At 39.9% G+C, this 15,558-nt stretch overlaps 1 protein-coding gene across 5 annotated transcripts in view; it reads left to right on the forward strand.

The window, feature by feature from the left end:
• The window catches only part of LOC124619536 (probable ATP-dependent RNA helicase spindle-E), a 265,425-nt gene that overhangs the window by 139,680 nt on the left and 110,187 nt on the right, over window positions 1-15,558 (forward strand). For all 5 annotated transcript variants that reach the window (XM_047146000.1, XM_047145997.1, XM_047146002.1 and 2 more), the window contains exons 16-17: window positions 9,503-9,650; window positions 13,585-13,818. In XM_047146000.1, coding sequence (XP_047001956.1) covers window positions 9,503-9,650; window positions 13,585-13,818 — 382 coding nt within the window. The remainder of the gene's footprint in view (window positions 1-9,502; window positions 9,651-13,584; window positions 13,819-15,558) is intronic.

A 15,558-nucleotide genomic window follows, 5' to 3' on the forward strand; every position in this document is an offset into this window, starting at 1 on the left:
CATAATGTGAATATGGTTGCATAGTATACAGATCTCTTAGACACTCCCATATAAATAGTTTAAATGTTACCCACCATGCGGCCATTAGACTTTCCACAGGGGCTTACCAAAACAATCCTGTACCTAGTCTTTGTGCTGAGGCTGGTGAGCTGTCATTTATTATGCAGCAGCCAGCTACACGTGGTTTGACATGCATGTAAAATAGAGTCTACACCAGAATCTGCACTATAGCTACACATTCTATACAGTGTTTGTTCAGCAACAACTGTCTTTTCCGCATGAACAAAAAAAATAAGTGGAGGAACTTGATGCAGCTAACATTTCAGTTCTTATACACAGCTGAAGTAAATAACCAGCATGGATGACTGTTAATCCAAGACTAAACTTGGTGATGGTAAGTGCAAGGTGATAAACACCCACCCATAACTCCTGGCAGGGGAATTCTGGTACTCATTGCTATGTCCTCTTACGGAATGTTGTATCCTATGTAACATAGTGTCGCTGTGAAACACTATGGAAGGAAGTGGCTGACAAGAAGTTGTAGTCAGTGAAGCCAACAATTTGACCATTGAACCCATCTTTCCAGCACCATAGCAGGGACAAAGTGGTCACCACTAGCCATTGAAGAACATTTATTCTGTCCAACAAGAAGACCCAAAGGAATACATACCAATTGGGGTAGCGATCACAGTGCACATTTTAGATTCCAGTATATTATATGTTGACAAGATGAAAACTTTGGCCTGACTTTAATTTTAGATGATAATGAGATGCTTATAAGTAAATTGTTAAATTTTTCTGTAATATTAGAGCCTTTTCCCAGTTTGTGCAGAGATTTTAACTTATGGCTGGTTTGTCTTATTAATTAATCAATCAGTCAACCATACATACCTATATCTGCATCATTCTTAAATCTTTCTGTACGAGTTCTGATTTCTCTTACTTTATTATGATGACCATTACTTCTTATGCAGGTTTTTGCATTTGGAGGAGATAGTTGATGATTGAAATTGCATTAAAAAAAAAAAAACTCGCCAAAATGAAAAATGTCTTGGTTTTAATGATTTCCACCTCAATTTGCTTATCATATCCGTGTTGCAGTCTTCCCTATTTCACGATATGCAAAACAAGCTGCACTTGTTTAGACTTTTTCAATGCCCTCCATCAATCTTATCTGGTAAGGATCCCACACTGCAAAGCAGTACTCTAGCAGAGGATGGACGTAGTGTTGTCAGTCTCTTTAATAGAAATGTTGTGTCTTCTAAGTGTTCTATTAATAAAATGTAGTCTTTGGTTTACCTTGTCCACAATATTATCTTTGTCATTGCTAAAATTTAAAATTTAAGTTTTTTGTAGTTTTAATTCCTAGGTATTTTGTTGAATTTTAATTTTTGTAATTTATTGTGTAACTAAAATTAAATGGATTTCTTTTTGTACGCATTTGGATGACCTCACACTTTTTCTTATTCAGAGACAGCTGTCACTTTTTTCAACATACAGATAATATGTCTAAGTCATTTTACAATTGGTTTTGATCTTCTGATGACTTAACTAGATAGTAAATGACAGTATCATCTGCAAGCAATCTAAGAGGGGCTGTTCAGATTGTCTCCTAAAACATTTATATAGATAAAGACCTTTCTGAAAGGAAATTATGAATCCAATTTCGCAACTGAGATGATACGTCATAGGCACACAATTTCATTAGATGTTGCTTGTGAGGAACTTTGGCAAAAACCTGGAAATTTCAAAATATGGGCTCAATTTGACATTCCTTGTCAGTAGAACTCATTACTTCATGCAAATAAAGATCTAGTTGTGTTTCACAAGAACAATATTTTCTGAATCAGTGGTGGCTATTTGTCAATGGTGGGACCTGTGCAATGTTCCAGTTTTTAGGTATGTATCATTTGTTGAGTGAGCAGTTGTATATGACTGTTAAGTATGGAGGTATTGTATCAGTGTATTCGGAAAGAAACCAACTTTTTTCTGGACTGGAGACCTTTTTTTTATTCAGTGATCTAACCTGCTTTGCTACATTAAGGATATCTATGTTTAAGTTATTCATATTGGTTGTTCTTGATTCAAATGCTGGAATATTTACTTCATTTCCTTTGGTGAAGGAATCTGGAAAACTGTGTTTAATAACTCTGGTTTAGTGGCACTGTCATCAGTAACATTACTATTGATTTCTCACAATGAAGGTAGTGATTGTGTCTTGTTGCTGGTGTACTTTACATAAAACCAGAATATCTTTGAGTTTCCTGCAAGATTTTGAGACAGAGTTTTGTTGTGGAAACTATTAACATGTTGAGGACTTGGCTGCTAGGGTGTAATTCATTTTGCTGCTACTGTGTATTTTCTGTTGTTCTGAATTTGGTGTAGCAGGTTTTACTGCGCAGAACTTAGATCAATTTACTGCATTTGAAAGGTGGATCTTTTTTGTATGAAATGCTGCAAAGAAACACAGACTTACATCAGTGACAATTTTTCTATGTTAAAAGGAAAATGTTTTGTTTTCAGAAAAACAACATAATTGTTTTCATCTTTAATTTCCTAAATGTAGAAAAGATTAGAATTTTTTGGTCTAAAAATAAAACTGTTTGAAAATTTTGTTTTCTGTACTGAAAATGTGGTTTAGTGTGAAAAATTTCAAATCATTCTCGAAAACGAAGTCCTCCATCACTTTCTTCTCAATATTATCTATCTCTCCTTGCCACTTAGCCAGATCTTGCCTCACTTCTTTCCACACAAACTTTGCATCTTCTCTGAGGCTATTTTGACTTTTCTGAAGCTGAAATTAATTTAGGAAACTGTCTTTCACTGAGTCTATTGAGAGGTGAAATGTTTTAGGTAGAATTTGATTCAACAAAGCCACCTTTGTTCAGCAAAACCTCTGCCAATTCAACAATGAACTCAGCAAGATGTTTATTAGGAGGCCTCGACTTTTTATATAAAAAATATGAATTTACAACTATTATCATAAAAAGATGAAGGGAAAAAACTTTCTTCTACCACTTTATTTGTTTCCTCTCAAAAGTGGTGTAGCCTGTTAGCTGGTTGCTGTGGTCCACATGAGCCTTGTTTTTATTGTAATAAAAAATACAGTCTGCTTTCGTCTTCTCTATGATTCATAACTTCATTCTGACATTGACATTAATTGCTGTCATTTTGTGTTTGTTGTCTATACTGTTCACTGAGTTTTACAGTGTTTCACTTGTGCCAGACTGAATGTGGCCTCAATTTGCCTGTTGCATTTATCTTGTCAGTGGTTGTTCTGAGTATAGTGGTTTGCCACGTGTTTTACCACCTACAGTAATTCTTAATCAGTAAGTGAAACTATCAGATACAGAAGAGTTCTGCTTAACTTGAATTTAAATTCCACACAATTGTTCAGAAACTGGAAGTTGTGGAACAGTGGGTTCTCATCGGTGTGTCCGCATCTGTCCACTGCCCAGTCAAAAGAGGCAGATTGGTAGCTGGAGACAGCATCAACATAAGCAGCTTCATCTTGAGAGTTCGCTGACACTTCACCATCTGAAATGCCTTCTTCTTCTATAGCATAAATTGTAAAAACTAGCTTTCAGGTGTACAGTAGACAATATGTACACTTACAGAAAAAATGTGATGAAACAAATAGCTTCCATCACTGCTTTCAAAACTAGAAATTTGTTCATCAAGCTCAGAATTGCTGTTGCTCAACAGAGACTCTTGCTTCATCACATGAGGCCATCTTGAAAACAGAGCACGAAGTTGACAACATAGACAACAATCAAGACCCTTTGCTCAGTGTATGACCTTGTGAGGTGCTGTGCATAGCAACAGGATAAATTGGAATGCTGCAGAGCAAGTAAAATTCCTTTCCCACTGATATGAGTGACAGTTGCTACCAATTTTTTTTTCTTTTGGTAGTGCAAGCATCACAGAGTACCTTTATAGAGATGACAGATGTGAAACAAATGTGATATGTTTGCAGACCTGAGAAATGGCCAACATAGGTCCTAGGTCGGTCAGCTTTTTGGAGTAAATCTGTCCAACATAGGAGCAATGTCACTTGTCTCCAATGTGTTAAAAGCATCTCATATTGAAGATAATGCTAAATTTTGAGCTTCTGTAAAACTTTGCCAATCTTGGTGAATTTTTCATAGCTGAAGTGCTTTTCCTTTACCCCTCCATTGGGGAACATTCTTGGAATGTTTTTGGGAATATGTTCTGCATTTTCAGCAGCATTACATCTGAACAGTGTCTCCAGTGTTGTTTGTTCCTTGTTTTCTTTCTTCATTCCCCTTCTCCTATCTATCCTCCACTTTGGCATTTGAGGTTCCTCTTTTTCTTCTTCCTCCCTGTGGACTCCTGAAGGTCGGCCGATGTGGCTGATGTGTAACAGCTGACTGCGTAACATACAATTCACAGCCCTGGCTCGACAGTTAGGGTTCGCACATACCCTGTGGTACAGGCCAGGCCTAGGGAGGGGTGATTGCCTGAGTTGTTACCTTCCCAAATTTCCAGTTGTTCCCCTTTTCAGGTATTCAGAAGGTGTGACTTGAGATGTTTCCTGAGGTGTGAACAATCACCTAAGATGGGTGCAGCCCCCAGTTGGAAGGAGCGTACCTCTCTGATCAGGATGACATTGCAGTCCGTCGGATGATGAAAAAGGTAGATACATCCTTAGTGCCCACACACACTCTTTTTCCATTTGATAGAGCAGTGCTTCCATCAAAGATCAAAGCAGGCTATGAAGTTATCACAGTCCGACCATATATTACGAACCCAATGCGCTGCTACCAGTGTCATTGTTAAACCACACTCGAATGTCCTGTCAACATCTGGCCTAATATGTATAGATGCTCACAAGGGTGATTGTCCACTTCTTTCTCCCTACTGTATCAATTGCAATGGCTGCCATGCTGTCTCCTCCCAAGATTGTCCCATGTATTTCATTGAGCGATCCACTCAGGATATACACGTGAAGGAAATGGTGTCTTACCCTGTCACTTGCAAGTTGTTGGCTAGTCTGAAACCCTGGATTTTGCCATCTGATACTATTCTTGCTCCATCTTACCCCACAAATAAGATGACCATGCAGACATGTGACCTCAAATTCAGCACCATGGTTGTAAAATTACCCAGTGTCATGGCAGCCTCCCGGTTATCTCCTCCAGCTGTGCAACAAGCCACCAAACTTCTGCCTCACAGGGTGAAGTCACCTTCTACGCAACTGGCAGGCCAAAAAGGACAGAGGGAATACTCCCACGGAGACTTTTTACGTCCCTGCAAACAACAGTCATCTGAATTGTCATCTGCCACATGCAAAGGTTGCAAGAAATCAAGCAAAGGCAAATGATCCTCTCCTTCTCCAACTCGGAGATCCTCTTCAATGGTGTCGCTACTTGATACCATCACCCAGCCTACATCTGTGATGCCGGTGCGGTGCGCACTGCCAACCTCAATGAGGTGACACCCCTTAATTTTTTCCTTTCTTCTTTTCCTCATTATGACTCCACTCCAATGGAACGTTGCCAGCCTTAGGACCAATGAATAGTAAATACGGCTGCTCTTGAATTGCAGCACCCACTTGTTCTTTGCCTCCAGGAAACAAAATTGCATCCTCATGACCACTTTGACCTTCCCTCTGAAGATGGCTTTCCACTTCATGGGGAAGTCATACTGCCCATCCAGGATGACATTCATAGTCAAACCATCTACCTGACTACCTGGCTTCAAGCTGTTGCAGTCTGTATTTTCCTTCCTCATTTGACCTTTTTCCATTGTACTGTTTACATCCCTCCACCATTCGGTGTCACCAGGGCAGACTTCCTCCAGCTTATTGGGTAACTCCCTCACCCCTTTCTGCTGCTTGGTGGCTGAAATGGCATCTCCCCCTTTTGGGTCCTCCCAGAACCTATTTGAGAAGTGGTCTCTTGGCTGACTGTCTCAGTCAAGTTAACCTCGTTTGCCTTAACACAGGAGTATCCACTTTCCTTTCAGACTCCACATACACCTATTCCCATTTGGACCTCTCCTTCTACACTGCTCGGCTTGCCTGTCATCTTGAGTGGTCTTTTCTCTCTGACACATACTCGAGCAATCGTTTCCTGTGTGATATCTATTTGCTGCCTCCTATCCCACATATGTGCAAAACCAAATGGCAGTTTTTTAAGACTGACCAGAGGCCTTACTCCTCCACGACAACCTTCCACGAAGACTATTTCCCCAGATTTGATGACCAGGTAGAATACCTTACGAACTTTTATCTTTATCACTGCAGAACATTTCATTCCTTGCACTTCATCTTTAACACAATGTGTCCTGGTCCCTTAGTGGACTGAGGTGTGCCATGACACAATTCGCGTGCGGAGATGTAATCGCCTTTTTAACGATCATCCTACAATGGCAAACTGCGTTCGTTACAAACAGTTACATGAGCAGTGTCTTCACATTCTTCACGATAGCAAAAAAGCTAGCTGAATTTCATGTAATAGTGCTTATAAAAGTTCCACTCTCTCTTCTGTCGTGTGGACCAACCTGTGAATGCTCTCTGAGACCAAGGTCCATTCCCCAATTTCCGGCCTGACCGAAGCATATGATGGCATAGTGGACCCTATTGCTATCTCCAATGCCTTGGGCCTCTTGTTTGCGTAGATTTCAAGCTCCATCCACTATAACCCTGTCTTCCTCCATTGAAGAAAGTGGAGGTGGCTCAGGTGATACCCTTCTTTTCTCAGAATCGTGAATGCTACAATGCCACATTTACTATGAGGGATCTAGATCATGCTCTCAATTCATCCTGATCCTTCGCCCCAGGACCGCACGATGTTCACATTCAGATGTTGCAGAGCCTTTCTCTAGTGGACAAGCACTTTCTACTTCATATATACAATTGCATCTGGGGAGAGGGCACATTTCCCAGACACAGGCACAAAGTCGCTGTCATACCCATACCTAAGCCCAGTAAGGACAAACACCTTCCTTCTAGCTGCTGCCCCATTTCTCTCACCAGCTGTGTATGCAAGGTGATGGAATAAATGATTCATGCAGATAGACAATGCGCTAAACAAATTATTACCACCAGCTTTCAAATGGCGTAACCCATGTTTTGAATGGTTTTCTGTGGAAATATAAAATGTGGCCATGTTTTTCAATTTGGAGAAAGCATACAACACCTGTTGGAGGACTTGTATCCTTTGTACTATCTACACATGGGGCTTCCGAGGCCACATGCCCTGTTTCCTTCAGAAATTTTTGAAAGATCGAGTTTTCAAGGTACATGTGGATTCTGCCTTGTTGGAAACGTTTATCCATGAAACCTATGTGCCTCAGGGTTCTGTCCTGATTGTCATCTTCTTTGCTATTATCATTAATCCTGTTATGGGCTTTCTTCTGCTGGGCATCTCCGGCTCCCTTTTTGTTGACGATTTTGCCATCTATCGGTTCTCCACGGACTTGTCTCCTTGAGCAGGGTCTTCAGCAATATCTTGATGGTCTTTACTCATGGAGCATTGACAATGGCTTTCGCTTTTCCACTGACAAAACTGTTTCTATGAATTTCTGGTGGTGTAATTGGTTTCTTTCATTGTCTTTACATTTTGGGCCTGTTGCTCATCCGTTGTTTGAAACTATGAAATTGCTGGGGCTCATGTTCGGTAGGAAACCTTCTTGGTCCTCCCACATGTCTTAGCTGGCCACCTGCTGTACATGATCCCTCAGTGTCCTACGTTTCCTCAGCAGTACTATTTGTGGAGTGGATTGAACCACCATTCTCCATTTGGACCAGAGCCTCGTCCGTTCAAAACTAAACTATGGGTGTTTCATTTATGGATTTGCACATCTGTCCATCTTATGCCGCCTCAATAAAATTCACCATCGTGGCACCTGTTTGGCCACTGGCGTCTTTTTCACTAGATTTTCTCCTAAGCAGATACGCATGTCGTTCTTCTGTGATGCCTAGCCATCCGTCATATGCCTCCTTCTTTGATGACTCCTTTGATCACCAGTATGTGGTGCATCCCTCTTCTCTGTTACCTCGTGGAATTCGTTTTTGGCTATAGCTCCAGCAGCTTAACTTCACGCTTCTTGCTGCTTTCCCATTGGGTTGAACCCTTCACCACCTTGGCTACGTGACAGTGGCCTGTTTTCACCTTGGACTTCATTTGCTTCCTAAGGACTCTACTTGAGACTCACTCTATCTACACTGATGGCTCTTGGGCTGACCATGGTGTCTGGTGTGCCTTTGTCATTGGCACCTACAATTTTTGATATTGGTTTCAGGAACACTACCCAGTATTTACAGTGGAGCTCTTCTCCCTCTATCAAGCCACGCAGTACATCCGGCGAAACAGGCTTTTCAAGTGTGCAGTCTGCTCCAACTCTCTCAGTGCCTCTGTGAGCTGTACACCACACATCCTTATTTCAACAGATGCAGGAAAGCTTTCACTTGCTCACTCTTGATGGAGCCACTGTGATGTGTGTGGGTTTCTGGTCACGTTGGTCTTGATGAAAAATGAGGCCGCTGACGCTTCTGCCAAGGCTGCAGTTCTTGTACCTCGGCCCACTAGTTCATCCACTCCCTCAGCAGGTAGTGTCACTTTGGCATCATCGCTGGTCTTCCCTTCATGGGAAAAAGCTCCGGGGAATTAAACCTCTCCCAGCAGCTTGGCCAACCTCCTCTCTGCACTCTTGTCATGAGGAGATCATTTAGCTAGGTTGCGTATTGGACACTGTCTTTTTAACCATCGCCATTTGTTATGTGGTGGTCCCCCACCACTTTGTGGTCATTTTCCTCAACCTTTAATGGTTCGCATTTCCTGACCAAATCCACTTTTTTTTTTTTTTTTTTTTTTTTTTCCCCCCCCCCCCCCCCCCCCCTCATTTATGTTTGCCGTGTGATTGATCGGCCATCTTAGCGAATGACACACAGGCTGTTGACTGCATTTTACTTTTTATCCATTGCAGCAATATGCCATGGACATTTAATCTTTAGTTCAGGACCTCTGTTCTCTCTAAGGCTTATTTTATGGACTTTTCTCAAAGTCCCTGTTTTTTAGCTGTCTTTCCTTCTGTCAATTGAGCTTAATAGGTAGTTGCTTTTAACTCCTTTTTCATCTTCGTGTTCTATGGCTGTGACATGGGTGCGTATGACCCTAGTTGTTTTTGCGCACTAAAACAAAAAAACAATAATTGGCAATTTTGTGGTCTTTTAACTTTGGCTTGCTTGCTGGTTAGTGCTCAAAATCAAATGCATCCACTCATTTTATTATGCTGTTTGAATGTAAGAAGTAACATATTCTGATTAGTTACCATAGTTTTTAAATTCAGAGCATCTCAAAAATAAGTCACATATTGTATTTACATATGGAGAAAAAAAAATCTTAAGTGTGTTAAACATGGAAGGATTTATAATTTGATAAAATCTACTCACCTGCAGTAAGTTGTAAGAGCTTTTGATACATTGTTTGAAGCTTAAAAATTTCATGTACGCTAGTTTATGACTTTGCTTGTGTAGACCTCATCTGGCTGCTGAAAGGGTGAAGAAGTTGGGGTTGTCATCAAAGGGTGCTATGCTGTCTTTAGAGACGAGAGGCATAGAACGAAAAAGTGAGCAACTCCTCCCATCAATTTCGACAAGTTCCATGGAAATTGCAATAACGCATGTGAGTATGGAAACAAGTGTTACGCTAGTTTAATACTGCAAACTGTATTGAATAAAAATTGGAAACGTATTTTCAAAATTGTTGCAAAATTTTTCATGCACTGATGAAAGGAGGTGGATTGAAACACATTATATAAACATAAATAACATTCTTACTGTGAGTTTTGCTTGTCCTATGTAGAACTTGTAAAATGCTCATTGTTTTCTCTGGATTGTACAACTTTAATACATGAATAGAATTATGTCATGTCCCGAGAAAGAATTCTTTTGAGTTAATAATGCATGGTGGACATTCCTCGTAGATACTAAAAATAAATAATAAATCAAACATTAATTTATCTTACAAAGTTATCTGTGATATGCTTTATTGCGATCAGTGTATTGTACTAAAAAATTCCTTCTGGATTTGAGGGATCTATCAGCCAGGTATTGAATGAGTAAGTGGATTAAAGCTCAGTTGTCTTCTAACCAAACACCAAGTTGAGGAAAGTCTTATTGTAAATGATGATAAACTTGCCTTCGTCTGACCTTTGAAATCGTTTAACCTGCCAGTTATAAGGGTACCTACAGTATAATGTGGACTCAGAACTGTGGTACATCTTCGAGCTTAACATGTTAACAGACCATTGACAGCAGTGATTTTCATCTGAAAATAGCAAAAATCATGTATACACAAAATATGCATTGCATAATGTGACTCACGTTATGGGGATGAATGCTGGCACAATCCCTATGTGAAATGTGATAGGTTTGAAAATAGTGGTAATTGTGTGGTGATGGTCATACTGTTTGCACATGATAGTGGTGATGACTGTCCCATGAATCACGGACCTTGCTGAGTGGGAGTGGCTCCCATGCGTCAGTGATACAGGTAGCTGGGCCTTAGGTGCAATTGCAATGGAGTGATGTCTGAAGGAGAGGTCAGACAAACATGAGCCCCCTGAGGAAGGGAGCAACGTTTTCAGTAGTTGCAAGGGCGACAGCCTTGATGATTGATTGATCTGTCTTTGTAACATCAGCTAAATGGCCTCACTGTTCTGGTACTGTGAACAGCTGAAAGCAAGCCAAACTACACTCAATATTTTTCCCAAGGGGATGCAGCTCTGCTTTCAGGTTAATATGATGATGATGTCCTTTTGTAGCATGGTAAATTTTAGAGCCCATAACTGGGGAGATAGGTTAGTGAATTTAAAAAGGGAAATGGATACGTTGAAGTCAAGTATAGTGGAAAGTAGTGGAGTTCGGTGGCAGCATGAACAGGATTTCTAATCAGGTAAGTACAGGGTTATCAATAAATAATCAAATAGGCTTAATGAAGGAGTAAGTATAATTATGAATAAGAAAATAAGACCGTGGTTAAATTATTATGAGCAGTGCAGTGAGTGTATTATCATATCCCAGATAGGCACGAAGCCAACACCCACCACAATGGTATGAATGATGAACAGAGTGAAAGAATTTATGATGAGATGAAAGAAATTACTCAGATAGTTAAGGGAGACGAAAATTTAGATGTGATGGGGGATTGGAATTCAACATTAGGAAAAGGAAGAGAAAGAAAAATAGTAGGAGAAAATGGCCAGGGAAAAAGGAATGAGAGAGAATCCCACATGGTAGAATTTTGCACATAAAATAATTTAATCATCGCTAACATATGGTTTAAGAATTGCAAAAGAAAGTTGTATACATGCAAGAGACCTGGAGTCACTGAAGGTTTCAGATTGAATATACAGGGCTGCTATAAATGATTCATTTGTTTCCAGTGTTGTATATTTTCCATGGTATTACAAGTTCAGATGTGATTGATACATGAATATAACTGTAAAATCACTCAGTTTGCATTGTTCCCTTCCCACTAATTGGCATTAATAGTGCAGTGCCTTGACAAAATGGTGACAAAGCAAGAAAAGAGTTTTTGTGTGTTGGAATATGCAAGTTGTTTATTTGTTGTTTTTCACCTATCTGGAAAGGTTAATTTCCACAATGTGAGAGTTTAGGGCACTGAAAATTGTCATAAAATTTTGACACATTAGTAGGATTCACTAGACATCAATGTTTTTTGCAGTGTCACAGACAAAGCAGTATGGGTCATTTTTTTTCGCCATAAGACTCTGACAGGTATCACTTAACCTTGATATAGCTCCTAAGCTATCACAGGAGATAATGTATTTTATTGAAGAAAGAAAAAATGTAAAAATGCACTAATTGAAACAGGTGAAAGAGAATACAGTCCTCTAAAAATGATATTGGCAGAATGTGCAGAATGGTTGAGAAGGAATAGCTAGAGGACAGAAGCAATACACATATATAACTAGGGAAAGTATAGATACCCACTTAAGGAAATCTAAGGAGACATTTGGAGGAAAGAGGAGCAGCCTTAGGGATTTCAAGAGCTTGGGGGAAATCCAGTACTATGAAAAGAAGGGAAAGTTGAAATGTGAAATGGGTATGTAGAGGTTCTTTACAAGGGTAATGCACTGGATGGCAGTGTTATAGAATGGGAAGAGGAAGTAGAAGAAGAGGCGGGAGATATATCTGCGATAAGAATTTGACAGAGCAGTGAAAGACCTAAGTCAAAACAAGGTCGATACACTAGGTGACATTCCCTCGGAATTATTGATCTGTGTGGGAGAGCCAGCGTTGATGAAACTATTGCACCCAGTGTACAAGATGTGTGTGTGACAAGCGAAATACTCTTGGACTTCAAGAAGCATGTAATAATTCCAAATCCAAGAAAAGAAGCTTCTGATAGGTGTGAATATTACCAAACTACCGATTAAATAAGTCATGGCTGCAAAGTACTGCCACAAAGTATTTGCAAACAAATGGAAGATCTAGTAAGTGCCAAAATGCTAATCATATGACTTACCTTGGAAGGTACGTTAAATAAACTCAAACTACATTTGTAGTAGTTGTAAACTGGAGAAAGCTTTTGACAATGTAGAATGGAGTACACTCTTTGAAGTTTTAAAGGTAGTAATGGTAAAATACAGGGTGTGAAAGGTTATTTATAACTTGCACAGAAATCTGAACACAGTAATAAAAGTCGAACGGAATGAAAGGGAAGGGAGTGAAAAAGGGTTGTAGCCTATCATTGACTTTGTTCAATCTATACATTGAGGAAGCAGTAAAGTAAACCAAAGACAAATTTGGAGAATTAATTAAAATTCATAGAGAGAAAATAAAAACTTTGAGCTTTCCCAATGATACCACATTTATGTCAGAGCCAGCAAAGAACTTAAAAGAACAAATGAACAGAACGGACAGTGTGTTGAAAGGAGGATATAAGGTAAACATCAACAAAAGAAAAACAAGAGTTACAGAATGTAGTCAGATTACACAGGCTGTGCTAAAGAAATTAGATCAGGAAATGGGGCACTAACAGTAGTAAATTAGTACGTGGGCAGCTGGAATTTAAAAAAAATTTCTGTCTTTTGTCAAAGCATGTCTACTGCAGTTCCTCCTCTTGTTAGTAGTGATTTATCCTCATATAGTTAGTTTGGTCCGCCGTGCAACAAGTGGTGGGGGACACAGTGATTCACTTTAAGGCTGTGTGTTGTATGAATAGAGATCAGTATCTGCCTGTGATTGCCCATTCCTATAGACATCTTTGCACCTGCTATATGGATGTTGGAAGCAGAGCATGTGGTATGTCAAGGGTGTTTAAAGGGTTTCACTGGTAACCTGTCATCTAAAGATAAAACTGATTAACAATTACATCTGATTGATTTTTGCCCAAAATACATGCTTGTGGCAATGCTAAAATTGATGTGATGGTTTTGAAAATATTCATGTTTTATCCCTCTGTGAAGTAAGTCAACTGTAAATTACTATTGTTGATTTCTTGCCTTGAATTGAAATTGAATATGTAATTCTGTGTACTTTATCATTGTTGATGTGATTACCACATCTTATGTCCTTGGTTTTATTTTAAGGTGATTGATCCTGGTCATTTCTGGGGAAGAAAGGCCGATGAATACACTACACAAAGAGAAGTTTTATTGCTCACAGAACTGAACAACCAAATGCTACCATGTCTATCAGAACGACCAAAAATCGGGGCAGTTTATGTTGCTCCTTACAGCGACAATCCAAATGCACGTAAGCTGTACTATAGAGCACGAGTTAATGCAATCAATCCAAGAAAAGGAAAGGAACATTTAGTAGAGGTATGAATAGTCTATCATTTGTATCTTTAATTGTTACTGACTGTGTGTGTAGTAGATTTCATCAGTGGAGATGCCAAGTCATAGATAAGCGCAATGGAAAGACTTCTATACATATTAGTTTTCAGCCAGAAAGCCTTCTTCTGAAGTAGAAAACACACACATTCCCACAAGCAAAACTCACGCACACATGACCACTATCTCTTGCTGCAGTGGCCGGACTGAACTGTAACTGTGCCTGATGGGAGAGCAGTAATCCAGTGTGGGTGATGGTGATAGGTGAGAGGAGGGGGTAGGGTGCGCTGGATGGAAGGTTTAGTGCTGCTTCCTCCGTAGTGTCCCCCGACCTGTTGTATGAATGGATTTCCCATGTGATATGAAGGATCACACAGACCCCAATGTTCATTGCCACAGGTTTCATTCCTTTTCTGATGTGTACCAATGGCTCTAAGAATGATGAGAAAGTTGCCTATCTTTATTGACAAACTTTTTCAAACAATACTGTCTTCCCATTGTATGCAGTGTATGGAAGAATTAGTTGCAACACACAGAGCTTTCACACATGTAAACCTCGACTTTTCCAGAATTATTGTCCTTTGCAGCGATTCCCTCAATAGCTTAAAGGCAGTTTACAATTGCTCTCAGATTTGTCCATTAATCTCCCTCAGTCACAAACTTTTATATGACATCCGCAGCATAGGAACTTCCATAGTATCCCTCTGGATTCCAAGTCATATAAGCATCCCAGGCAATGATCGCACTGAATTATTAGCGGGGGGGACATTCTGCAATGGACCTATTAGTAAGACAAATCCCAGTTGCTGATTTACAGGTACATCTCTCATAAAAGTGGTAAGAAGAGTGGGTGATCGTTCTAAATGGTAAAAGCATCCACCAGAAAATGGAGAACATGACTTTGCCTCTCTTGAAGAAAACATTTAGTCTTATTTTGCATCCATATTGACCACACCTGTTTCACACACAGCTACATACTATGTCGAGACGACTGTCCCTAGTGCATCTGCAGAATGGCTGCAGCTATTCAGACTCGTTCTACCTATGGTGTAGATTACATCTTGACAGGTCCCTACCACAGGTGTTACCTGATGATGCTATGAAAGTAGCCCACATTTTAACTTTCCTAGGGGAAAATGGATATCATCATATGGTTAACAGCTAAAGTGTGTGATGGAACGGGTTTGCATCCAACCGCAGGTTTTGCGTCACAGGTCTCCTCACCCATCTCCAGCCATTCTCATACATAAATTCTAAATCTCAAGTCCCTGTACTTGAAATCAATCGGTGTGTTATTCTTCCTCATCACCCACAATGTATTGTATGACTTCTGCCCTCCATACAATATCATCTTCTGGGAGGGGTATTCTGAAGTACATCATTAACCATAGTTCATGTCCAGGGGTGTGGCTTTAACTGTGCGCTTCCTCCCATTGCTCTACCTTCACCAGTGCGTGCTCTACATCTACTTGTACTGATACTCTCAATTCACAGTTTTCCACAAGTAATTTGTGACACATTCACAGCTCTTCACCTACCTCTGTCCTGTATTGCTGTCAAAACTTTACTCTTGGGTCATTAACTAGGAGGATAAAGGAACTAATAAAAAAAAATCCTCCACTGACATGAGTGGTGTAACAAGGCCATTCTGAAGAGCCTGGAACATTGTATAGGGAAGAGTCAGAGCTTTCCAGAATCTCAATACAGAAGATATGACCCAAAATAACA

The sequence above is a fragment of the Schistocerca americana genome, chromosome 6, assembly GCF_021461395.2.
Source record: "Schistocerca americana isolate TAMUIC-IGC-003095 chromosome 6, iqSchAmer2.1, whole genome shotgun sequence".
In the NCBI taxonomy this organism is placed as follows: Eukaryota; Metazoa; Arthropoda; class Insecta; order Orthoptera; family Acrididae; genus Schistocerca; species Schistocerca americana.